At 40.7% G+C, this 8670-nt stretch overlaps 1 protein-coding gene across 1 annotated transcript; it reads left to right on the top strand.

The window, feature by feature from the left end:
• The first annotated feature begins 3873 nt into the window (after positions 1–3873).
• Positions 3874–4838, top strand: LOC118986879 (olfactory receptor 2A25-like). The gene has a single exon (XM_037045942.1). It carries the CDS (start codon positions 3906–3908, stop codon positions 4836–4838), a length of 933 nt encoding a protein of 310 aa, XP_036901837.1. The 5' UTR covers positions 3874–3905.
• The last annotated feature ends 3832 nt before the right edge of the window (positions 4839–8670 follow it).

Below are 8670 nucleotides of genomic sequence, written 5' to 3'. Positions count from 1 at the left end.
CTATAGGGTTTTCTATGTACACTATCATATCATCATATCATGATAATATGATATCATATCTTTCTATCATATCATCTGCAAAGTAACACTTGACAGTGTTACTTCCTCCTTTCGGTAGAACTTCCAATACTATGTTGAATAAAAGTGGTGAAAGTGGACAACTTTGTCTTGTTCATGATCCTTAGGAAGAAAACTTGTAGAGTTGTCCATTGAGTATCGTATCGGCTGTAAGTTTCTTACTTATGGCTTTTATTATGTTGATGTATTCACCCTCTATTCCCACTTTGCTGGGTGTTGTTATCACAAATGGGTACTATATCAAATGCTTTTTCAGCATCTGTTGATATGATCCTGTGATTTTTATCTTTCATTTTGTTTATGTTGAAGTTTTTATTTGTTCCTTTGATTGCCTGTGTTATATCTGGACTCATGCTCATGCCTATTATGTCATACTTTTCTAAAGATTATTGAGGTTTTGTGCATGTTCCTTAAATAGCACATTCTATGGGACCACATCACTCTCAGTGACTTAATATATTTTATATGCTCCTAGAAAATAACTTAATTTCTCATGCCAGGCCTCTTCCCAAAATGCAAGGTTCGAGATCAGTGTTTATTATCGCAGGTCAATGTGACCAGCAGTGCCCACTGAATCCAACCTCAGGATAGCAAACTCTGTGTCCTTGAAGTCACTTAAAGGGCCCTAAATGTAAGGAAATAGCCTTCAATCTCCATAGGTTTCCATATGAAAATAGCACTTCTCAGCAGACCAATATGCTTCGCTCCCTTGGGAAGAACCAGTCTTTGGAGGTGCTCACCTTAACAAGCTCCATGGGGGCCACACACACCACATCATGCAGCTTAAAACATTCACCTTGCGGGTATGGAGGTGGGCTCCACATCAGATCAGCTGCTCAGAACTTAGATACTTAAGGATGTGGAGATTGTGCTGTGACACCTCCTCTAACATCTGACTTGTCTGCCTGTTACATTTTCATGCCAAGATCCTGCTGAGTAGGACCAACCTGACATTTCTCCTGAGTTCTCACTTCTCTGCTAGTACCACAGACACAGTCACTCACACCCTCACACCCTCACATGCACTTACACCCTCAGATAACAAAGCTGGAGTTGAGAACAAAAGGTCAGGTTTGTTCTGCTCAGTAGGGAAGACATGGAATGGTGGAAAGACACTTTGTAATTTGTTCCCTGCACTCCACAGGTATGTGTCTGGGGAATGGGTGGGCTTTAGGTGGTCAGAGTGTAAAGCCCTCTGGTTAAGAATCCTCCTGAGCTCCCCTGTGTCCTGTCCTCATGGTCTGGACAGAAAGTGTGTCTGTGACTCATCACCCTGGAACCTACCTCAGGCAGTAGGTGCTTCAGCTTCAAGTTCTCCTCTTCCTGTGCATTCAAACCCACTCTGAGGAGAATACCATACACAGTCCCCTCTTATATACACGTCATTATATATAAACTGGTTAATGACTAACAGAAGAGCAGGACAATAGGTTGACCATAGTCCTCAAGGTTACAATGAAGAGAAAGATATGTTCCTGAAGACATTTTCCTTGCACTATGCTGGAGGGGTGGGTGCTCACAGTAACATCTGACATCCCAGCTGTCAAAGCCTAGGTTTCTCACTCCTCTTCGTCAGCCTGGTCACATTTATAGGGAGAGCCTGGTTCCACTACCTGTTCCTGTCTCATGGTAGCAACCTGAGAGGAGCACAAAAGCCATCTAATACTGTTTCCTCCTTTTCTGGTGGAAGGTGAAGCCGCAGCTGTTACACAATTTCTCCTTCATGTCTTCCTATGTGACAACCATCTGCTTCTACCACCTTCTACAAAAGCCCTCCTTTTCTTTCCTGCCCTGTACATAGGTGCTAACATATGGCAACAAGAATATCCTATAGGAATTCGATAAAACTCTCATTGTATATTTCTTGTGTCAGTGAAGCTGTTAGAGGCTCCTGATTTGCTTTTCCTGGTTCCATGTTTCAGGCTTCCTGTCCACGGATGGCTGTCCTGATCCCAGGGATTCCCAGTGTCAGATCCTAGAATGGGATTATGTGGCTGCCATTGCCACTCATCAGAGTTTATGGGAAAGTATTAGCTGGCGGAAGTGCTGTAAAATGGTTCTACTAGGAAAACAACTTCTCTGTTTCACGTTTGTACCTTGCCTAGTAATCCATGAAAAAACGTGCTCTATACAAAACTGTAAATGTAAATGCATTCTTACTCTCTTTACTTTTTAAGTCACTTTGAGAAATGGTGTTAAAAACTAATCATGCTGAAGTGAAAATGTGTTGTTCTTAACTTTTAAAAATAGGGAAAAAAACAATAGAGGAGCTAACCTGTGTGTGCAAGGTTTTCATGAGACAGTCTGTTCTGTTTTGATCTATTTGAAAAATGCTGCTACTCTGTGACCCCCTGGTTTGTATCCTGGAAGGTGTGTTTATCTTTCATATTGAAGATGAAAGTCCCCCCTTGAGATTTATCTGGGGCCTCATGTGTGGTGGCCAGGTTAGAGTTTTCTCCATGGATAGCCAATGAAGTTCAAGGTCTTCACCGAAAGCACTGGGACCACTTTTTGTGTCTGAACTTCAGAGCCACCCAAGCTGCTGTGTTGCTGTATTGGTTTATTTTGCCCACAGTTCCCCAGTGATTTAATTATGTTGGTTTTGTAATAAATGTTACTCGTCCGTAGTTTAAGTCCTCCTCCTTCATTCTTTCTTCTCAAGGTCTTTTGGCAATCCTGGACTTTTTGCATTTTCCTATGAGATGTTTAGAAAAAGATTAATTTCAACATGATAAAAACAACTGCCAAGATTCTGACTTAAATTTCGAGTGTATAGGCCAATTTGGAGAGATTTTGAATCTTTACAAATTTCCCAATTCTTGGTCATATATACATTTTGAATTCTGCACATTTACCTTGGATTCAGAGTTTTTATAAATTTGCTTATGAATTTCAGTAGTTCTCTTGTAGAAGCTTTTTCTATGTATCCAACTGTGTTTTGTGAATAATGACATTTTATATTCTCCATTTCAATTCTTATGGCCTTTACTTCTTCTTTTTGTCTTCCTGCTGACTAGTTATTTTGTCAACATTCAATAGAAATGGTGTTAGTGGAGTACATTTTCTAACTCAGAGAAAAGGCTTTTAATATTTCACCTTTAAATAAAGTGTTTTTGAAGTTTCAAGAGACACTCTTTTTCAGATAAATGTCACTTTGTACTTAAAATTAGTCAGAGCTAGATCCAGAAGTTTTTTTTTATTATTATTGCGTAATACCTCTTGTATGCCTATAAATGTTTTGAAGTGATATCAGTTATGCTAGTACCAGCTTCTTTATGGCTAATCATGTTTTTTTGCAATTTCATCTTTAACTTTTGGGTGTGTGTGTACATATATGCATGTGTGTGAAAGAGAGAGAGGGCTGGAGAGAAGGTGAGGAAGGGGGAATTTAGGTATTTCAGGCATCCTTTTTGTAAAGATATTGTGCCTTGGTTTTTTTCTTCTACTGTGATTATGCCTGTGTTTTAGTGTCTTCCATTAGTGTGGTAGTCAATGTAAATAAATTTATCAATAACAGCTTTTTGTGTTTTCTGATTATTGGAAAATTTAGTTCCTTCTTAATTTCTCCTTTGTTGCCTTTTGCCTGGTTTTGGCTTAATCACACTTTTTGTTTTTTTCACTTTTCATTTATTCCATGTATGAGAAAAATTTCTTCTGTGTCATTTGCAGTGCATAGGATTCACTTAGTAACTGATGAAGAGGACAGATGTGTCACTGAAGATGTTTTTTGAGGGAAGAAACAATAACACACAAAGGTCTACCATGTTAAACACGTCTTTCAGGCACTGAGACTTGATGAACTCTCTCCCTTGTTCTTTCCCAGGAAAATGGGGGGCAACCAGACTTCTGTCACAGAGTTCCTCCTAGTGGGATTCCTGCTCAGCCCAAGGATGCAGTTGCTCCTGTTTGGGCTCTTCTCCATGTTCTATGCCTTCACCCTGCTGGGCAATGGGGTCATCCTGGGGCTCATCTCACTGGACCCCCGACTGCACACTCCCATGTACTTCTTCCTCTCCAACCTGGCCACTGTCGACATCGCCTATGCCTGCAACACAGTGCCCCAGATTCTGATCAACCTCCTGAGGCCAGCCCAGCCCATCTCCTTTGCTGGCTGCATGACACAGACCTTTCTCTTCTTGATTTTTGCTATCACCGAATGTTTTCTCCTGGTGATGATGTCCTATGACAGGTACGTGGCCATCTGCCGGCCCCTTCGGTATTCTACCATCATGAGCTGGAGAGTCTGCATCACTCTGGCAGTAACTTCTTGGACTTTAGCAGTCCTCCTGTCCCTAGTACATATGGTGTTGTTGTTACTGTTGCCCTTCTGTGGGCCCCAGAAAGTGAACCACTATTTGTGTGAAATTCTAGCTGTTCTCAAACTCGCCTGTGCAGATACGTACCTTAATGAGGTTGTGATTGCGATTGTGGGAGTGTTGGTGCTGGTGGGACCAGTGTCTGCAATTGTGGTCTCCTATGGTCACATTCTATGTGCTGTCCTGAAGATCCAGTCAGCAGAAGGGCGCTGGAAAGCTTTCTCCACCTGCTCCTCCCACCTCTGTGTGGTGGGACTCTTTTATGGCCCTCCCATTATCATGTATGTTGGACCTCAACATGGGGACCCCCAGGAGAAGAAGAAATACCTCCTCCTGTTTCACAGCCTTTTCAATCCCATGCTGAATCCCCTGATCTACAGTCTGAGGAACAGAGAAGTCAATGCTGCTCTGAGAAGGAGGCTAGAAAAGCAGAGACCTTCATGAGAGCCTCATTGATAAAAGATAACTGAGTGTAAAGAGATACCTCACCTGATGGCTGCATGGGATACAGAGACATGCTCTAGGCATCAGGCATCCTTTGCATCTTGTTCAATTTTTTATGCGACTTCTCAAAAAAGCCAATTCTGGTGCCTTCCTCTGAGGATGCTGCACAAGGAAATGAGCCCTCTCCCAGCTCTCTGCTTGGTGCATGCACTTGTAATATGGTCATGAGGCATATTCTGAATAAGATGAAATAAGCTTATATATCCCATAATTAGGATTTGTAGCAAAATTTTATTGAATAAACCAAGGTATTAGCAGTATATTTAAAATATAGGAGTTGAGACTGATTACAGATAAATTATTGAAATATTTTTAATTTTGCAACTGTTATTTTCAAAAACTGGTCTACATTTAAAATATTTGGTTGTTTTCCTGCATATGTCTATGACAGTGATGTTTTCTGAGGCATCAAGAACTTAAATTAGGAAGAGCAGGAGCCAGGGCTACAAGGGAAAGAGGGTTAAGGGTATAACTCTGATGGAACTAACAATAAGAAGAGAACCCTGAAGGATGTCAGGCTGAAACACACAGGCACATTGGAACTTTTTCTGCCACTGTGTTTCTGTCTTTGCAGTGTAGGTGGAGATCCATGATGTTGGAGATGAGAGGAAGAAGACAGAATGGACGTAGCTGAGAGTCCTTGGCAGAATTACCATTTTCTTTCATTGGTTTGGTCCATTGTTTCCTATGGGAAGTGACCAAAACTGAGAACATTCTCACAAATAAGAGCAGACTGTGTAATTGCTGTGATGACTGTTTGACCAGTGATACGAGACTATAAATTATCAGTAATAATTTGCCCTTTAAAGTAAAAGATGTGAGGTGAGTTAAATAACCTCCTTAGGCAAACATGAAACTCCCACACAATTATCAGTAGAACACAGTTTAAAAAGTAGTTGGACAGGATGTGTAAGGAGTCTTTTTCAAATCTGTCCTCATATTATATACTAAATAAAACCTGAATACTTAAACAGCATCATAGGGAAATACTTACTTTTAAAGTAATATTTCTTTTGTGTGAGTGAAGAGTTTTTAGAGAGAAAAAAATAAGGATGTCTTTCTTACAAAGCATCTCTTTTAGAAGGAAGTCTGCTATATAGATAGGCATTACTACCTAAAAAAAGGTTAAAATTGATTAATTTAGAATTTTCATAAAGCTGAGATTTTTACCAAGTTCTGATAGTTGCTACCTTGCAAACTTATATATTGTACTTAAATTTTTAAGTATACCACACAGTGCTAGCTTATTATACCATACAGTGCTTTTGTTGCCCAGGACAAGTTGGTAAAAAATAGCAGAGATGAACATTGCAAGTAACTTTTGATCCAGTAATTCCCATTTCAAGAATATATCTAAGGAAATAATTAAGTTAGCAAAGATTTCTCCCTGGAGAATCTGTGAAACAAGTAGAGGTTTTTGAATCCAAGCATGTACAGACAGGAAAGGACTATGGACTGGAATTGTGGCGAATACAAAAAATAGGAATGGAGGCATGCATTTAAGACGTTTGGAAAAGGGAGGTAGTAAATGTCCCATGAAATAGCATAAGCTGGAAAGGGGAACAGGAGGTAGGGGCAAGGATAAGGAACATGAGTCACAGGAATAACAGGTTTTTGTGGGCAGGTAATGAGAAGGGAGCTTGTATCCTTATAGTGCAGCTCTGTTTGCATCAGGTGCTCATTCATGAAGGGAAATAGCAGGTATTTGACTCCTTGCCCAGGTAGGTTACTTCTGGGATTTCTAGAATAGAAACAATGGCAATACAGCAGAGTGGTCATCCTGAAAAGCATGTTAGGAGAAAGCACTTAAAACTACTGTATAGAATATTTTAGAAACCATAACTCTGAAATGTATAACTGGGCATGAAAGAGAGTAAGGAAAACTCTCAAAGGACAAAAATGAGGCAGAATCAGCAACTGAATGGTGTTGTGGAGTGCTCTGCCTGGTTTTAGGAATTGTATCTCGACCCCTTGTGGCTCAGGGTGAGGGACGACTTTGGAATGCCAGCCACAGGAGACAAAGCCTGTGTCTAGTAGCAAATGCTGCCTGTTTCCTCACCCTGCCCCCAAAGCTTGGTCAGAATTCAATGATTGGTAAGACCCCTCACAGCGGGGGTGGGGTGGGGGTGGGCAACCTAAGCCAGACTCAATCACTTGGGAGGCCTTCATGGAAGGACTCGGGGTGGGGTGCTGCAACAAAGAGCAATGGACTCTTGCCCCGCCCCCCCAGCTTTGACATAGCCTGAGTCCCCATGTTCTCTGGGAGAAGTACTTCCTGGCTCTAATCCCCTTAAGCCTGAATACTTGTTGGGGAGGGGTGCAGCTCCTTGCCTTGCTAGAGCCTGTAATGGGGAAAAAATCTGGCATCACAAAGACTTCTTGATAAACCTGTGAAGTCTGCTCTGCTAAGAGTTCTTTCATTCATATGTTAAGGGTTCAAGCAGGAAGCCCTAAAACTCTTCCTGACAGACTCTGAAGCCCTCAGATTTCTTTGGCCTGTTATCTACTGTTTGATCCTTGCCACCCTGTATTCCTGTGTATTAGAACCCAATGAAAGGCTATGGAAGAGGGGGCTCTGGGCCTTTTTCTCCTCGGAGAAACTGGCCACTGCTGGCCTTTTTCCCCAGAGAAACTGGCCACCAGCCCATGGCCTTTTCCCTCCGGGAAAATGGCCACTTCTCCTCCCCAAGCAGATCACATCATATCTCGGCTACATTCACTATCATCCGTGGCACATGGGGGGACTCGCACGAAGCCACCCCCACAGAATGGGGAGATCTGAAGCAAGCACTGGCTTAAAGTCACTTTCAGTCCTTAAGGTTCCAAGTTGACATGATGGCAAAGGCCTACGAGACTAGCCTTCCCTTATGCAAGGCTGGGAATTAGAGTACAGGTGCCTCCATGGAACTGGGTCCTCCCTGTAGTAGCATGAGGGATACAGCAATAATAATAATAATTTCTGACTGCCTAGGTGGAACCGTGATTTTTGGAGATCAATGAGCAGTATCTGAGAAAGGTTGAAAAAAGAACTGTCAATCCAAAAGTTTATATACAGAAAAATATGCTTCCAAAATTAAGATGAATTGAACATGTTTTCAGAGAAACACAAGTCAAAAATAAAACAAACGCAAGTAACCAAGACTAAATCTTCATTGCCAACAGGGCTTCATGCAAAAGACACTAAAGGATGTCGTTTTTCCCAGCTAAAGCAATGATTCCTGTTGGTAATGGGTAATAACTATTTTTCTGAGTTTTGAGAATATTTACTTTATCATTGGTTTTCATAAATGTCACTATAATATTGCAGGATCATGGTGTTTTATGTAAATGTGTCCTACTTGCGATTTTTCTGAGATTTCTGTGCTCATGGGAGCATATCCTTCATCACAGTTGGGAAATTCTCAGAAATAATATATTCAATATTAAGTTTTTTCATTTAATTTTTCTTCCTTCTTGACTATATGGTAGAACATATAGCACTTTCAAAGACGTTTTTCTGACTCAACTCTAGTTTTTATGCCTGTATTTGATAATTTTCTCTTAATTTTCATTTGAGTTCACTGGTCCTGCTCTGTGTAGGGAGTAGCCATGTGTTGTATTTGATGTTTTCTTCATGGAAGTCATTATATAATGCCATTTCAGAATGAAGAATTGTTTTCTTGAAGATTGTAATACTTCATTGAAATATTTTATATTTCATTCTTTATAACATTGTTTCCCTTTTTAACATAAATTACGGTTATTTTAAGTCTTTTTAAAAATGGTGTTCTAT

The sequence above is a fragment of the Sturnira hondurensis genome, unplaced genomic scaffold (genome assembly GCF_014824575.4).
Source record: "Sturnira hondurensis isolate 20B ecotype Veracruz unplaced genomic scaffold, ASM1482457v3 Scaffold0004622, whole genome shotgun sequence".
NCBI classification, from domain to species: domain Eukaryota; kingdom Metazoa; phylum Chordata; class Mammalia; order Chiroptera; family Phyllostomidae; genus Sturnira; species Sturnira hondurensis.
This window is presented reverse-complemented; position numbering and strand designations above follow the sequence as displayed.